At 43.3% G+C, this 18,389-nt stretch overlaps 1 protein-coding gene across 14 annotated transcripts; it reads left to right on the top strand.

Annotated features, from left to right (window-relative positions):
• Positions 1–2,210: 2,210 nt before the first annotated feature.
• On the top strand, positions 2,211–18,209 carry stm (starmaker). Of its 14 annotated transcripts, XM_086193392.1 has the most exons (32): positions 2,213–2,317; positions 2,992–3,047; positions 3,537–3,554; positions 3,843–3,875; positions 4,277–4,312; positions 4,943–4,978; positions 5,103–5,138; positions 6,732–6,773; positions 8,440–8,511; positions 8,593–8,625; positions 8,797–8,823; positions 9,207–9,233; positions 9,837–9,863; positions 10,137–10,163; positions 10,575–10,601; positions 10,875–10,901; positions 11,313–11,339; positions 11,612–11,638; positions 11,900–11,926; positions 12,188–12,214; positions 12,481–12,507; positions 12,775–12,801; positions 13,075–13,101; positions 13,365–13,391; positions 13,652–13,687; positions 13,859–13,897; positions 14,952–14,996; positions 15,128–15,154; positions 15,234–15,791; positions 16,189–16,236; positions 16,588–16,636; positions 17,946–18,209. In XM_086193392.1, the coding sequence occupies exons 1-31, from the start codon at positions 2,307–2,309 to the stop codon at positions 16,596–16,598; spliced, it is 1,515 nt and encodes a 504-aa protein (XP_086049518.1). In that variant the 5' UTR covers positions 2,213–2,306; the 3' UTR covers positions 16,599–16,636; positions 17,946–18,209. The 14 variants fall into 14 exon arrangements, with proteins under 14 accessions (XP_086049519.1, XP_086049522.1, XP_086049518.1 ...); XM_086193393.1 differs by lacking the exon at positions 3,537–3,554 and having other exon boundaries at positions 2,211–2,317; XM_086193396.1 differs by lacking the exon at positions 6,732–6,773 and having other exon boundaries at positions 2,212–2,317.
• Positions 18,210–18,389: the final 180 nt, after the last annotated feature.

The following is an 18,389-nucleotide window of genomic DNA, read 5'->3' as shown; positions in this document are numbered from 1 at the left end:
GCTAACCTGCATGGTCCAGGTCCAGGTTCTCAGTAACGTCTCATCCAGTCAGGTGAGTGTTGAGCAGGTTGTCACACAGCCATCGACAGCTCTTAGGGTGGCGTTCAATCAATCAATCAACCATCAATCATCATCTGCTGTCACTGTCTGGTGTTGAAATGTTTGTGTGGAGCTGGAAAAGAAACATCTCTACAAGTAGAACACTGTGGAACGTATTTAGATGTCAACATTTGGAGTGGGAGGCCCGGTGGAGCAGTGGTCCTCACGGTGGCCCCCCATCAAGAAGGTTGTGGGTGGAGCCCCGGCTGGAGCACGGGGTATTTCTGGGTGAGTCTCCATGTTCTCCCTGTTCCTGCTGGGTTCTCTCTGGTACTCCAGCTTCCTCCACAGTCCAAAGACATCAAGAGGGACCAGGTTAATCCAGACTCTAAATTGACCGTAGGCGTGGCTGGGAGAGCCAATGGTTGTCTGTCTCTATGTGTTGGCCCTGCCATGGACTGGTGACCTGTCCAGGGGGAAGGCTGCTGGGATAGGCTCCACCCCCACCACCCTCAACAGTAGAAGAGGGAGAACATGGATGGAGGGAGGGATGATGGATGGACGGATGGATGATGGAGGGATGGAACATTCACAGATATAAAATATCCAGAAACATCTCTATAAAATACTTCATGTATGTAGTATCTGGAGGTGTATAAGGAATAAATCCTCTCTGAATATGAGACCTGTGGCTCAGGAGGTCCGGCGTGCGTCCTGGACCAGTTACCACTGGTAACCTTGACCTTGACTTCTGGTCACATGACACCAGGCTTGTGGTCTGCTGGGAGAAGCTCAAAACTCCTCCTGAGCCTCACCTGAGTCACGTGTTCATGATCTAATGACACGAGTAGGTAGCAATAACTTGGTGTTCAGAGATTGGGGTTCTCCAGTGATGGCGGCAGATGTAGAAGGTTCTGACCTTTGACCTTGTGTTTGCTTTACATTCTTTTCACTGAAGAACCTGGATGTGGTGATTAAATCTGAGCCAATGAGAATATGTAGAACAAACACGAGAAATCCCAAGACTCAAAACCATGTAGCCCAGCACTGGCCGACACACCACGTATGACGGAACCTTGTGTAATGTTCTCTAATTATTACAGATCACTGGGAGAGAACATCCCAGTGATCTGTTGGCCAGTGCTGGGCTACATGGTTTTAGATCTTCTTTGGGAAAAAGTTACCAGTGCAAATTCTCCCAGAACGTCCTCGCAAGGGTTAAAGGTCCCTGGTGACGTTCCAGCAGCTCTGAAGGGGAACTTTAGGGAAATATTCAAGATGCTCTGGGAATGTGTGCTACTGCTGACGGTGATGTTGCTGACAGGATTATTACTACTTCCTTGAAGCTTGAAACCACACACACACACACACACACACACACACACACACACACACACACACACACACACACACACACACACCTTTTCTATGTTTCCTGATAGGAACAGCTCAAGTCAGAGAGGTAAAACTATCCACCGAGATGACAAATCTCTACAAGGAAGTTCAACAAGGAAGTAGCGTCAGAACTGAAGCAGCACATTCATCAGGAGTGGTAACAAACCTGGGACTTCAGCCTTCCAGCTGCTGCAGGTCAACAGAATCTGCAGGTCAACTAAGAATGTGGAACACAGCACAGCTGCTGGTGAGACAAGACATTCTCCTGAGACGTTCTAATGCCAACGCTGGAATGCCTCTTGTTTTACTGAATCTGCCATTTCCGTGTGCCACTGTGACAGAAACCTTTATCTGATTCTTGAAATCAGATTCCATCCTCAGATGCACGTCAGGGCTTTGTCAGATAAGGTTCCATTTACAGACCCTGAAACTTCCCCCCTCTCTCTCTCTCTCTCTCTCTCTCTCTCTCTCTCTATATATATATATATATATGTATATATACACTTGTGTGTGTGTGTGTGTGTGTGTGTGTGTGTGTGTGTGTGTGTGTAATTGTTAATAGGACCCAGTATGGACCCTTGTGGAGTACCATTAGTAGAAAATAAAGTATCAACACTTTCTGTTCTACCGCTCTTGTAATTTAAACCATTTAGTTTTTGTGAAGCCATCCTTTGTTCAACAACATCTAGGGGGGTGGCAGGCTGAGGGAGGGGGAGGAGGGAGCGGGAGGAGGTGGGAGGAGTAGGAGGGGGGAGGAGAGCAAATATAAAAGCCGCTTCTCTCTCAGTTGAGTTCAGAAACTGAAGTTTGACGATATTGTCTTTGTCCCTGTCGAGCTGCCGATCAACAACGACAACAACAACAACAACAACATGCTGCCACGGTCAGTGTCCTCTTCTTCTCCTCGCCAGCTGCTGACATCACTCCTGTACATGTTGACCTTCAGGAAATTTCTGAAAAGTTTCTATTGAGTTTGAGGAAAGCGTGGTTTTCTGTTGAATGGTGACTGTCAGCCACTTGACGGCTGGCGGGCCTCTTGTTTTCTGATTTTTTCCTCCCTGAAATTTCAAGATGGAAAGGTGGAACTTTTTTTTTCCCACCACAACATTCACATGACAAATCAAGACCTGGGGCGTTCTGAAGGAGTTTAAAGTGGCCGAGGTGATTCAGGTCTGAGGGCGCCAGCGGTCTGCAGCTGAGGGGCTCCGGTGCGTCAGGATAAAAGCAGATGACGCCCAGCGCTTTTTTTCTTCTTCTACGTGTTGTTGAGCAAGAAGAGAGGCTTTCTTTGTGAAGCCTCCGGGTTACAGGAGACTTCTCCTTCCTGCTCACCGCCAGCCTTCACATCATCATCATCATCATCATCATCATCACCTCACATTCTTCCTCTGGTTGCCGGAGGACAAAGAAACATGACAGATCATTATTTTTGCTTTGGTCATACATTCTTCTACTGTCCATTGAAATCTTGTGTGTGTGTGTGTGTGTGTGTGTGTGTGTGTGTGTGTGTGTGCGTGTGTGTGCGTGTGTGTGCGTGTGTGCGCATGTGTTTCACAGGTGTGTTGTGCTGCTCTTTGCTGTCATCGCTGTTTCTCTGGCAGTTCCTCTTCCTGGTAAGCAATGACATCACTTTTCACTGGCAATCTACAAATCAATAGTTTTGATCAACAACAACAATCATGAACTTTATTAACAGTTCTTTTTATTGATGAATATCATTTTTAACTGTTTTAAAAAAAAGATTCAAAGTTTGTAAGACATTTATAACCTCTTTCCTGGTACACAGCTCATTAATATGCAAGTAATATTCATAAAACTCATGATAAAAAGACCTCACCTTCATTTGGTGATTTAAAAGTTATCTTTCTTTTAACTTTATTGTACTTTCAGCTTTTTACTGCCCTAAAGTGAAATGTGCCAGATTACTACTAGTAATTGTATAATGCAGTACTCCATTATCTTAATGATGATGGAGTACTGATGTTAGTTCGCTAGGTTAACTGAAACAGTGAGCCTTAAACAGCTCTGTAATCAGTGTCAATCAATCAATCAGCCCATCAGTACATGGTGCCTGATCCTGATGGTGTCATTGTGTTTTGCAGACGCTTCTTCAGACGATGGTAAATATTTTCATTCGCATTTGATGAAGGAAACAAATCCTCCTGTCATGTTCTGACCTTTGACCCTTGCTGGAGGTGTTGAATCTTAAAGTAGACAGAAACAAATGAGTGTGCTGATGTGCAGTGGATTTTTAGAACATGTATGTTGAGGAGTGACATCACATTAGGTCACATACGTTGTTGATAACACAGATGTGCACAGATAAAGCAAGTTCTTTATTATTGTTATTATTATTATTATTATTATTATTCTGATTGTGCCATGTGTGTTTTACAACACGTTTTCAGACAGAACAGCTGACCTGCTGGCGTACCTCAATGGTAACGTGGCTGTTCTTCATTCACCTTCTGTCGCCTCCTCCCCGTCACAGCTCTTCTCTGGACTTCCTGTCTCTGTGTTGGAAATTTGTTTTTTAAACTTTTTATTTCGAACTCTGCCCTCCTGTGTTTGATGTTTTACTTCCTGTCTTTGTTTGATATTTCCCGCTCTTTTTAATTAGCTCATGCTAACGTCCTTTGTATATGTTTAACCTTGTCAGAGCCAACAAAGCCAGGGAAATATTCTTTGATAGCGTACATGTGGTAGCACTCATCAACCCTGAACCCCCCTCACCCAGAACCCTCAAACCGAATGCTGTCACTGATGTGGTCTTCAACTGAAAACTCAGCTGCTAAGACACATTAACACCCATTTTTGAGGTCTATGTTGTTTGTTCTCGCAGGTCAAGTGACACCTGACCCTGCGACCACACAGACAGGTACCCACACAAATACATCTTCAAGTTATGCACTTCATTTTGGTCATGTTTGCACAGGATTCTCGGCCCTTGGAACCCAGCATGATGAGCAGTGAGAGCGAACAGAGGCAGTTTAGTTGAACTTCCAAAAGTATTTACTGCATATTTGCCTCTTTGAAATGCAGAAGCGTCGTGGGCACAGGTACATGCAGTGTGACAGGGGTGTAACGGTTGATTTGGAGCACAGGGGACACTTCCCTTCAGGTTCTCTATCACTGTCACATGATGTGAGCTCAAGTATTTGAAGACAGAACACTTCATGAAGGGAAAGAGGTGCATGCTGGGACATGGGCAGGCTTGAGTCTCAGGCTGGATGGAGAACACCGCAGGTTTGAGCGGCCCTGATCACCTTTAATGTGAGAGTTGTAGTTTACCTAAATGTCTTCTCGGCCTGCTGCTTCTCAAACAGCATCTAGTTATCATTTTATTGATCAAATTCTTTCAGGTATTCAACAGCGTCACTGAACTCATCCGCTTTTGGAGTTTAGTGTTGCTCAGCAGTTCATGTTCATTAAAACACGAGCGCATATCGTTGTGTCTTTGGACTTCCACGTCATTGAGAAACTGAGGATGATCTGTCTTTCTTTTCAGCTCCAAAAACATCTGAAGATGCATCTCAAGCCCCTGGTCAGTGTGTGTGTGTGTGTGTGTGTGTGTGTGTGTATTAATCTACAACTATATTAAAAATATTAATGCCAATGATGAAAATGCTGAATGTTACATGTGTTAATTTATTAATTTATGTCCTCAGATGTTGAAAGAATTGATTCTTCTGCTCAACCTGACGGTAACACAACAGCTCACCAGTCTGAATACGAATACGACTACAAATACAAATACAGATACGAATGTTGTTAAACTGTCAAGTCAAGTCAGTTTTCTTTGTGTGGCGCCAAACGACAACAAAAGTTCCCTCATGACACTTTCCAAGTAGAGCAGGTCCAGCACCTCCCTCCTTCAATGAAACTCCACCCAACAATTCTCCATCAGCAAGCACATCCTGCAACAGCAGCCACCAGAACCTTCCTTTACCAGCAGGAAGGTGGAGCAGATCCAGGATCAGTGGGGACGGAGAGAGAGCAGGAGAGCAGGACAGAGACAAAGACAGAAAATGCAGGGAGACAGAGAGACAGAAGGAAAGAGAGGGACAGAGATAAAGAGAGAGAGAAAGGAGGAGAGACTGATGGACAGATGGGGAAATGAGCAGGTGGTGCACAGGTGGCAGCTTTAGCCTCTTCAGGTCTGGAGCCTCCTCCAGCAGCACCCGGGATCTGGTATGTGGGCAGAAGAAGAGGAGTTTGTAACACGTATGAGTATGATTTATGTATGACACATATAGGAGGACAGAAAGGAGTAGAGAGAAGCCCAGTGCATCATGGGAGATCCCCAGCAGTCTGAGCCTATAGCAGCAGATCTAAGGGCCAGCCTAAGCAGTCCTAACTATAAGCCTGATCAACAAGGAAGGTCTTAAATCTGCTCTTAAAGGTAGAGAGGTAGTCTGTATCCCGGACCAAAACTGGGAGACGGTTCCACAGGAGGGGAGCCTGATAGCTGAAGGCTCTGGCTCCCATTCTACTGTTAGAACTCTTGGAACCAGCAGGAACCCTGCATCCTGGGAGTGAAGGGTTCTAGCTGGATCATAGGGGACTAGGAGCTCTGTCAGGTATGAAGGAGCCTGATTGTTGAGGACTTTGATGGTAGAAGAAGAATTTTGAATTCTATTCTGAATTTGGCAGGGAGCCATGCAGAGAAGCCAGTCCAGGAGAGACGTGGTCTCTGCTACCAGTTCTAGTCTACACGCGGGCAGCAGCGTTCTGGACCAGCTGGACAGTCTTTAGGGACCTCCTGGTGCAGCCTGATAGGAGGGAGTTGCAGTAATCCAGCTTGGAAGTGACAAAAGCATGGACTAGTTTTTCTGCATCTTCTTGATCCAGGATGTGTCTGATCTTAGTGATGTTACGTAGTTGGAAGAAGGCGTCCTGGAGATTTGTTTAATGCGGAAGTTAAAGGATCCTGATCAAAGAGAACCCCTAGGTTCCTTACGGTAGTGCTGGGGACCAGAGTGATGCCATCCAGGGTACCGATCTCATTAGATAGGGTGTCTCTAAGATGTTTTGGCCCAGCACAATAACTTCAGTTTTATTAGAGTTTAATAAAAGGAAATTATGGGTCCTCCATGTTTTTATGTCCTTTAGACAGGCCTCCAGTTTAGTCAGCTGATTTGTATCATGTGGATGCATTGATAAGTACAATTACGTATCGTCTGCTTAACAGTGAAAATTAATTGAGTGTCTCCTAACAATGTGACCAAGAGGAAGCAGGTATAGGGTGAAAAGGTTATAAAGGGAAATGTTGAAAATATTAATATGACTGTCTGCAGATTCGGACAATGGCAATGAAAAAGAGCCGGACAAATCTGATGGTAAGAATTCAGGTTTCATTAACTGATGATGAATGTTGATCATGAAGGACTTACAGGCCAAAAAGGTAGATTGTCAGGAAAGCAGGGGCTCGACAGGTTTGTGGCCAAAAACATCAGAAGCTTTAGCAGCACAACGCCCAACATGGTAGAGGTCAATGATGGAGGAGGCTCTTAGGTGGAGTCCCAAAGATGCTGAGGCCCAAGAAGGTTGAGGTATGAGAAAGTAGAGACCCAAGAAGGTAGATGCCTAACAAGGGTTAACTCCAAAGGGGTAGAAGCCTAACAAGGGTTAACCATAAGGAGGTAGATACTGAACAAGGGTTAACCCCAAGGATGTGGATGCATAACAAGGGTTAACCGCAAGGAGGTAGATGCCTAAAAAGGGTTATCCCAAAGGACGTAGATGCCTAACAAGGGTTAACTGCAAGAAGGTAGAAGCCTAACTAGGGTTAACCCCAAGGACGTAGATGCCTAACAAGGGTAAGCTACAAGGAGGTAGATGCCTAACAAGGGTTAACCGCAAGGAGGTAGATGCCTAACAAGGGTTAACCGCAAGGTGTTAGATGCCAAAAAAGGGTTAACCGCAAGGTAGTAGATGCCTAACAAGGGTTAACTGCAAGGAGGTAGATGCCTAACAAGGGTTATCTCAAAGGTGGTAGATGCCTAAGAAGGATTAACTGCAAGGAGGTAGATGCCTAACAAGGGTTAACCGCAAGGAGGTAGATGCCTAACAAGGGTTAACCGCAAGGAGGTAGATGCCTAACAAGGGTTAACCGCAAGGAGGTAGATGCGTAACAAGGGTTAACTGCAAAGTGGTAGATGCCTAACAAGGGTTATCTCAAAGGTGGTAGATGCCTAAGAAGGATTAACTGCAAGGAGGTAGATGCCTAACAAGGGTTAACCGCAAGGAGGTAGATGCCTAACAAGGGTTAACCGCAAGGAGGTAGATGCCTAACAAGGGTTAACCGCAAGGAGGTAGATGCGTAACAAGGGTTAACTGCAAAGTGGTAGATGCCTAACAAGGGTTATCTCAAAGGTGGGTAGATGCCTAAGAAGGATTAACTTCAAGGAGGCAGATGCCTAACAAGGGTTAACTGCAAGGAGGTAGATGCCTAACAAGGGTTAACTGCAAGGTAGTAGATGCCTAACAAGGGTTATCTCAAAGGTGGTAGATGCCTAACAAGGGTTAACTGCATGGAGGTAGATGCTTAACAAGGGTTATCTCAAAGGTGGTAGATGCCTAACAAGGGTTAACTGCATGGAGGTAGATGCCTAACAAGGGTTAACTGCATGGAGGTAGATGCCTAACAAGGGTTAACTGCAAGGTGGTAGATGCCAAACAATGGTTATCTCAAAGGTGGTAGATGCCAAACAATGGTTATCTCAAAGGTGGTAGATGCCAAACAATGGTTATCTCAAAGGTGTTAGATGCCTAACAAGGGTTAACCGCAAGGAGGTAGATGCCCAAGAGGGTTCCTTTCATGTACCCTTTCTGCCTCTTGGACAGCAGATCCAAAGATTCCAAAATAGCTGAATGAATGAATGATTAATTTACAATAAAATTAGTTTTCATCATGAATAATTGATGGCGTCTGAACATGTTCATTGGTTCACTTCTTGCAGGACAGAGAGAAGAAGTAAGCTTACTGATCGTTTGTTTCTGCAGGTGAAACAACAGAGGACTCAGACAGCAGGGATATTGAAAATGTTGCAGCTACTACGACTGCTACTAGTACTGGTACTAGTGTTACCACTCTGGTTATTTTACTGCTACTACTACCCAACTGTATACAAAAACAAATATGATTTGTCTCCACAGATGCAGAACTCATCGATCAAACTGTTATTGAAGGTCTGTATACTCACTAGTACTACAATCAGATACAAATACTACATAGATTTGTGTGTCTTTGTTATTGTCTATTTCTACTACTAGAAGCACTGGTACCCGTGCTTCTGATAGTAATTTTACTGGTTGTACTTCTACTCTGTATACAAACACAAAGATGATTTGTTTCCACAGATGCTGACTCCTCAGATGAAGCTGAAGGTACCATGTCTGAGTACTCACAAGTACTGCTATTAGATGCAAATACTACTTTTTTTTTCATATAAACAACTGCACACACAGTGTTAATACTGTACATACAACTTAGATTTGTACGACCAACTATTCATCTGTCCTCTGTATGTACGTGGTTAAAATACTCATCTGTATATAAAATAATTGTGAATTGTAGTTATCCACTGTTCATATTGTAATACAAAGTTTCACTGGCTGCTGAAGTTCATTGTCTGTATTACTTCCATGGGTGCTGTTACTACTACTGCTATCAGTACCAGTTGTGGTACGAGTAGTGCTGCTGGTCGTTCGACTGGTGCTACGACTGCTTCTTATCTGTATACCAACACAAATGTGATTTGTGTCCACAGATGCTGAAAGCATCGATCAAAGTGAAGGTAACGTAGCTGTGTACTCACTAATACTGCTATTAGATACAAATACTACAATATATTTATGGGCCTCCTATTGGTAAATGGTAAATGGACTCAATTTTATAGAGCGCTTTTCTACCTTAGCGGCACTCAAAGCGCTTTACAGTGTCATCTCATTCACACACACACACACACACATTTACTGATGGTGGAGGGAACCATGCAAGGCACCAACCTACTCATCAGGAGCAATTATGGGTTCAGTGTCTTGCTCAAGGACACTTCGACATGGTCACCGGGGTCGAGGATCGAACCAGCAACCCTTCAGTTGCCAGACGGCCACTCTACCCCTGAGCCATGCCACCCGTCCACCTAATAACAGTACTCACTAGTACTACTACAAGATAAAATACTACCATGAATTTGTGTGCCACCTATTGCCGATCACCTAAAAATTTGAGGCCTGAGAAAGTAGAGACTCAAGTATACTATCAGTATAGTATTACTAACACTGCCACTGTTACTACTACTGCTATCAGGGCTGATAGTGGTACTGCTGCTGGTAATTTTACTGGTACCACTCCTGTACTACTACTCATGTGTACACTAAACTGTCTGTCTCCACAGATGCTGCCAGCAACGATCAAACTGAAGGTAACAGACCTGTGTACTCACTAGTACTGCTATTAGATACAAAAATACTACCATTGATCCATGGGCCACCAATGACGGAACGCTGCCTTGGAAGGATTGAGGCCCGAGACAGTAGAGACTCAAGTATACTATTATCAGAATAGTATTGTTGCAACTGGTACTATTACTTCTACTTTTAACTAGTACAGGTACTGGTATGGGTACTTCTGCTGTTAATTTTACTGGTACTGCTACTCATCTGTATACAAACACAAATTTGATTTGTGTCCACAGATGTTGCCAGCATCGATCAAACTGAAGGTAACATATCTGTGTAGTCACTAGTACTGCTATTAGATACAACTGCTACTACAGATTTGTCTGCCACCTATTGCCGACCATCTAATAACAGTACTCACTAGTACTACTATAAGATAAAATACTACCATGGATTTGTCTGCCACCTATTGCCGACCATCTAATAACAGTACTCACTAGTACTACTATAAGATAAAATACTACCATGAATTTGTGTGCCACCTATTGCCGACCACCTAAAAGTTGAGGCCTGAGAAAGTAGAGACTCAAGTATACTATCAGTATAGCATTACTAACACTGCCACTGTTACTACTACTGCTATAGGGGCTGATAGTGATACTACTGCTGGTAATTTTACTGGTACCGCTCCTGTACTACTACTCATGTGTACACTAAACTGTCTGTCTCCACAGATGCTGCCACCAATGATCAAACTGAAGGTAACAGACCTGTGTACTCACTAGTACTGTTATTAGATACAAAAATACTACCATTGATTCATGGGCCACCAATGACGGAACGCTGCCTTGGAAGGATTGAGGCCCGAGACAGTAGAGACTCAAGTATACTATTATCAGAAAAGTATTGTTGCAACTGGTACTCTTACTTCTACTTTTAACTCGTACAGGTACTGGTATGGGTACTTCTGCTGTTAATTTTACTGGTACTGCTACTCATCTGTATACAAACACAAATTTGATTTGTGTCCACAGATGTTGCCAGCATCGATCAAACTGAAGGTAACATATCTGTGTAGTCACTAGTACTGCTATTAGATACAACTGCTACTATAGATTTGTCTGCCACCTATTGCCGACCATCTAATAACAGTACTCACTAGTACTACTATAAGATAAAATACTACCATGGATTTGTCTGCCACCTATTGCCGACCATCTAATAACAGTACTCACTAGTACTACTATAAGATAAAATACTACCATGAATTTGTGTGCCACCTATTGCCGACCACCTAAAAGTTGAGGCCTGAGAAAGTAGAGACTCAAGTATACTATCAGTATAGCATTACTAACACTGCCACTGTTACTACTACTGCTATAGGGGCTGATAGTGATACTACTGCTGGTAATTTTACTGGTACCGCTCCTGTACTACTACTCATGTGTACACTAAACTGTCTGTCTCCACAGATGCTGCCACCAATGATCAAACTGAAGGTAACAGACCTGTGTACTCACTAGTACTGTTATTAGATACAAAAATACTACCATTGATCCATGGGCCACCAATGACGGAACGCTGCCTTGGAAGGATTGAGGCCCGAGACAGTAGAGACTCAAGTATACTATTATCAGAAAAGTATTGTTGCAACTGGTACTATTACTTCTACTTTTTCTAGTACAGGTACTGGTATGGGTACTTCTGCTAATGACTTTACTGGTACTACTACTCATCTGTATACAAACACAAAGATGATTTGTGTCCACAGATGTTGCCAGCATCGATCAAACTGAAGGTAACATATCTGTGTACACACTAGAACTGCTATTATATACAAATACTACTATAGATTTGTTTTCCACCTTTTACTGACCACCTAAAAGTTGAGGCCCAAGAAAGTAGAGATTCAAGTATACAATCAGTATAGTATTACTAACACTGGTACTGTTACTACTACTGCTATTATGAACAATAACGGTACTACTGCTGGTAATTTTACTGGTACCACCACTACTATTCATCTGTAAACAAAACCAATTATGATCTGTCTCCACAGATGCTGCTAGCAACGATCAAATTGAAGGTAACATTTCTGTGTACTCATTAGTACTGCTATTAGATACAAATACTACCATTGATTGATGGGCCACCAATGACTGACTGGAAGACTGAGGCCCAAGACAGTAGAGACTCAAGTATACTATTATCAGAATAGTATTATTGCAACTCATACTGTTACTTCTGCTTTTCCTAGTACAGGTACTGGTATGGGTACTTCTGCTGGTAATTTTACTGGTACTACTACTCATCTGTATACAAACACAAATTTGATTTGTGTCCACAGATGTTGCCAGCATCGATCAAACTGAAGGTACTGTAACATATCTGTGTACTCACTAGTACTGCTATTCTATACAAGTGCTACTATAGATTTGTGTGCCACCTATTGCCGACCACCTAAAAGTTGAGGCCTGAGAAAGTAGAGACTCAAGTATAAAATCAGTACAGAATTACTAACGCTGGTACTGTTACTACTACTGCTATTAGGGCCAACAGTGGTACTACTGCTGGTAATTTTACTTGTGCTACAACTACAACACATCTGTATACAAAACAATATATGATTTGTGTCCTCAGATGCTGCCAGCAATGATCAAGCTGAAGGTAACATTTCTGTGTACTCACTAGTACTGCTATTATTTACAAATACTACCATTGATTCATGGGCTACCAATGACTGAATGCTGTCCTAGAAAGCTGAGGCCCAAGACACTAGACACTCAAGTATACTATTATCAGTATAGTAGTACAGCAACTGGTAGTTTTACTTCTACTTCTACAAGTATTTGTACTGGTATAGGTACTATTGCTGGCAATTTTACTGGTACCACTACTACTACTCATGTAAACAAATATGATTTGTGTCCACAGATTCTGCCAGCATTGATCGAACTGAAGGTAACTTGTTTTTGTACTCACTAGTACTGCTATTGGATACAAATACTACCACTGATTTATGGGCCACCGATTGTGAACCTCTTACCTACAAGGTTAAGGCCCAAGAGAGGAGAGACTCAAATATACTAACCAGTATAGTATTACTGCAATTGGTACTGTTACCACTACTTCTGCTAGTACTGATAGAGGTACAGGTGCTACTGCTGTTAATTTTACTGGTACTACTACAATGAATCATCTGTATACAAACCCAAATATGATTTGTGTCCACAGATGCTGCCAGTAATGATCAATTTGAAGGTAACTTGTCTGTGTACTCACTAGTACTATTGGATACAAATAATACCATTGACTCATGGGCCCCCGAATGCCAACCTCTGCCCTAGAAGATATCAGCCCAAGACAGTGGAGACTCAAAAAATACTATGTTTAATATCATTTTACTGCCACTGGTACTTATACCACTGCTACTCGTACTGGTATTGGTACTGGTACTTCTGCTGTTGTTTAACTGGTACTACTACTCAGCCGTATACAAACACAAATTTGATTTGTGTCCACAGATGCTGAGAGCATCGATCAAACTGAAGGTAACCTATCTGTGTACTCACTAGTACTGCTATTAGGTACAAATACTACTATCGGTTAACGGGCCACAATGGCCGAACGTGGCCCTAGATGGGTGAGGCCCAAGACAGTAGAGTCAAGTATACTGTTAGTAGAATAGTGTTACTGGTACTGTTACAACTACTGTTACTAGAAGCAATACCAGAACTTATGCGTCTGATAGTAATTTTACTGGTTCTACTTCTACTCTGTGTACAAACACAAAGATGTTTTGTTTCCACAGATGCTGACAGCCTTGACTCCTCAGATGAAGCTGAAGGTACCATGTCTGAGTATTCACAAGTACTGCTATACAAATACTTGTTATGTGTTTATACAACCAACTGCACCCACAGTGTTATACTGTACACACAGCTTAGATTTGTACTGCCAACTATTCATGCGTCCTCTGTATGTACGTGGTTAAAATACTTCTTTTTCTCCACGAAAGCTCTTGACACTCTTGAAGATGCTTCAGACAAGACTGAAGGTAACTTGTTTTTTTCCTCCTGATTGCATCTTCAGTTTTTTTTCCTTGTTCCTTGTTCTTAAGTGTTCTGGTTAAAAGGTTGAAGGATTTCCTCTTCAGTGGAATGCCCAACAAGCAGTATCCACCAGGGGGCGCCCCCTGTGTCAACCAGATGGAAAATGTTTTGGTATTATGGTGTCCAATCTGAAATCATCTTGCTACTTGAGGCAGACCCCAAATTTGCACTGTTAAGTCAAAAAGTCAAAGTAGGTCCAACTAGAGTTGGGGGGTTCCTGCCTCTGGGAAGTAAAACCCACATGGATAAACATCAAATGATCATGTGTTCTCTGATAATAGGAAATGGGTTCAGATCGTATCAGCATTGCATCAGGAACGCTCGGGGGGGGGGGGGGGCTGTCCCAACAGGAACCCATAAACGGTTTCCAGAGCGTCAAATACCTGAAGGAAATGCCATGCAGGAAACTTTCAGGTTCCCCACCAAAACTGATCTCTCTTTACAACAACTTCTTCCAGGGAGTCCAGTATTCCTAGCAGTGCTACTGCTACTGATACTATCCTGTACTCATACTGCTTTTCACCCGATACATTTGACATGAGAACATCCCAAGATGTTCATCTCCATCGAAGTTGTCGATAGTTTTGGAGATACGCCTGAAGTGCTGTTTAAATGAGCGGTGGCACGAGGTGCTTGGTGGATGGCGCCATGTGTGCTCCAGGTTCCTGAGTTCCTTCCTGTTCCTCTTTGTTTGGTTGAAGGTCGTTTTGGTGATCTGCTGTTTTCATAAATGAAATGCCATAAACTGGAGATGGATTCAGTTTTCAGATTCCACAAACTAAACGGCACATTTTTCTTTCTGGTCAAAGACCGACTAAAAGAGTGAGCCCCCGAATGAACCAGTCCCTACGAAGGTGTACCTGTTGATGCAGTGAGGTCTATCTTCTCTCTCCACAGCCGCAGCAGGGCAGCCCCACCTTTGTCTGATGTGAGAGTTGCAGCAGTGCATCGTTTGCAGTTCGGCCATCTTTATATTTTAAGTGTTCTTTGTCTCCACAGATGCTGATGCTGATGATCTCAGAGACTCAACCAACTCAACTGAAAGTGAGTCTTCTTAGTTCTTTATCCTGTCTCTTTATTTGGTTGTTGGACGTCTTTTCTCAGACAGTAAAACAAAATGATGCCACACCGCCACAAAGAACGACCATGTTCATTTTTGTCTTTGCCTGCTTCAGAGCCTCAGGAATCCGACGAAACACCAGGTCAGTTTTGTTGCTTCCTGTGAAGTCCAGATATATTTTGCCGTTTACGGGACAAGTGTCTGACATCTTTGATCCTCAGACGCTGTGGACATTGAAGATGATGTCACTGACAAAACCAGCGAGGAAGTAAGCGCTGAAACTGAGACTGACTCTTTCGTGACCACCACCGACATGGACGAAGACAAACTTATAGCCGAGGAGAAATTGGTGGAGGGCAAAGAGGTCGGGCCTGAGGAGCTAGACAGAGAGGACATGATGGTGGTGAAGGAGGGAAGTCAAACAGGACCAGAGGTGTTGGATGAGGACGACATTCCAGAGGGCAAGTCAGAGCTGATGTCAGACGAAGACAGCGCTATGAATGAGGACAGTGAGACCAACGACTCGGAGGAGGAAGAAGAAACTGTCGTCGAACAAGATGCTCAGAGTGACGGTGAAAGCAGTGAAGCCGATGACGACGATGACAGCGAAGCCGATGCCAACACCGACAATAAGGAAAGTATGGACAGTGTGGACAGCAACGGCGAAAGTCAAGATAGCAATGATGTCACAGATGATGACATGAGACCGGATGACTCTGAAAACGTAGATACCGATGAAACAGACGAACGGAGTCCTAAACAACTTGACTCGACTGAAGGTAAACTGATAAGTTACAGCTTAATGTTGGTAAAACATTCAGAGTTAAGAATATCTTCCATTCCTTTATCAGTTGTAAAAGTTGATCCAAAGACAATCAAATAATCACAAGACCAAGGTGGACACTGGAGAGGACAAACCTCGTGTGTTTCATGTGAGAGAATTTCAAAATTCAGGAACAAGAAGAAGAAGCCAGTTTCAGGATCAGAGAACGATAGATCAGACTGGAGAATGAAGAGGTGGCAAAGACCAGCTGAGCCTTTTACATGATTGATGGATGAAACGGGGTCGAGATGACCGCCATGCTGTCAGACCTCATATTCAAAGCTCGAACGTGTGTACCAACATGAACGGACGGGACTAATCCCTCCCCCATCTCTCTCCCTGTGTTGTGACAGAGATACTTGATGACCAACCTGATGACTCCACCCCCGCCACCACAAACGGTAAAGGTCATATTTGCTATGACATCACACCGCTATTTTATTCACTGCTGCAAGAATAGTCTGATTATGTTTGTGTTTTATTCAATAACTTAAGGTGTTACCCAGCATTTCAGTGTTACTAGGCTGTTTTTGACCTTTGACCTCATTCTAAATCATGAGATTTGTACATAAAAAAACAGAAACAAAAACAGAATGTGGTTTATTGTTGCAGCGCTGCAGAGTTCTACAGCTGACTTAGAGTGTTCTAACTCCACGGACACTATGCTGGGTCCGAGGGAGGTCCTAACCCGACAGTTAGTTTGTAACTCTACAAGTCCACCTGGGTCCTAATCCATCCTTTTCTTTTTCTAGCGATGAATTAGAAGTTCATCATCTGACCTGTGGAACTCTTAGACTGCAGGTATCAGCACACACTCACTAGGTGTTCTAACCACACTTATATGAAAGCACCAGCAGGTAGATTTGACTGTTACCATGGAAACCGTCAATGTCTTTTCAACTAGAACTTTTCACATTTGACTTTGACAAAGGGACACTGGTATCCAATGCTTGTATGAAAGCAGGGCCAAGTCTTTTGGATAAAAGTCAGACATCCCACAGAGGCTAAGTTCTGAAGACCTGGTGTAACTCAGGTTACACCATGACAACATTACACTGCAACATCGTGAATTCTTGGACCTTGGGGTAAAAGTGATTAATAAGAGATACCAGAGGCCTTGAGAATTAGAAGAAAAAGTGGTAAAAGCAAGAAAAATTGAAACAATTCATTCATTCATCCAACCAACCAACCATTGTCAACCACTTATTCAAAGCCGGTCGTGGGGGAGGAGTAGCAGCTCCAGCAAGGAACCCCAAACCTCCTTTTCCCCAGCCACATTGACCAGCTCTGACAGGGGGATCCAGATGTGTTCCCAGACCAGCACGGAGAGGTAGTCCCTCCACCTGGTCCTCCCAGCTGTACGTCCCTGGAACTCCTCCCTAGGGAGGTGCCCGGGTGGCACGCTGACCGCGTGTCAACCTCCTCAACTTGCTCCTTTCGGCACGAAAGAGCAACGTCTCCACTCCGAGTCCCTCAAGGATGTCCGACCTTGTCACCTTGTCCCTAAGAGAGACACCAGCCCCCCCTTCTAAACAACACCACCAGCAAAAGCATTTAAAATAAATGGATAATCCAGAAAAACAAGTGAGGAAGAACCATATGAGTAAGCAGAGCCTTAGCATAGAATTCTCATGATGAGTATAAGGACTATCACCTGGAGAATGCAGAGTGACGCTGCAGAGGGGAACATCTTTGACTCTGGTGGACTTAACCATAAGTATTTTTTTCATATTTCTGACTTGGGAGAACAGCAGGAAGAGTCTGATCTGGATTACGGAGTACCACAGTAAAATACAGTGTCATCAACATATAGATGAATACTACACCAAGGGGCAGACTCTGAAAGCATTTATCAAATCACTACAATGAAACAAAACATAACCAACAGTATACAGCTGCAGCATTTGTGCATTACAACACATACAGAACTTTTAGAAGATAAAGAAAATGTTCTCATGGTTCTTTACAGGTTGTGTGGTAGGCTTTTTAAGAACAATATCCCCTAGAATGCTCTGAGATCCTTTTGCCCAGGATAAATACAAGATGATGTTATTTACTGGGACAAATTCTGAGTTTTTAATTGTTCATTGTTATGTTTCTGTGCTTTCAGAGCCAAGCCCACAGCCTCCACAGCAGAACACGGTTGCCATGACAACTACAACAAGCAAAACTACAGCTACATTTTCAGCTTCCTGTTTGGTGTTACTCCTTGGCTCTTTTGTTTGTCCTTCAACCTTCTTGTCATCCTGTCTGTCTCCCTTGTCTGTCCACACATTAACTTGAACATACAGTCTATCGTTTACTGGTTTAGAAGAAAGTGAATATTTGTACGCAGAGGAACTGCTAATAAAGTTTGAATTGTTACTGAAACAAAGCTTTTATTTGTTCATCACGTTACCAGTTGGGGCCTGTGACACTGGGTGATGTTCTCATTGTGTCACTTCGAGGCTCCAAAAGGATGCTAACGTACAGGAATGAGTGGCTGGTCCCTAAATGGAATATGGGAGAACCTGGAGAGAACCTGAAAAACAATCTCAGCCTCCAATTTGTAGCT

The sequence above is a fragment of the Aulostomus chinensis genome, chromosome 22 (assembly GCF_037954235.1).
Source record: "Aulostomus chinensis isolate RoL2024-O1b breed Wild chromosome 22, RoL_Achi_v1.0, whole genome shotgun sequence".
In the NCBI taxonomy this organism is placed as follows: Eukaryota; Metazoa; Chordata; class Actinopteri; order Syngnathiformes; family Aulostomidae; genus Aulostomus; species Aulostomus chinensis.
The sequence above is the reverse complement of the archived record's forward strand: the minus strand, read 5'-3'. Positions and strand labels throughout refer to the sequence as shown.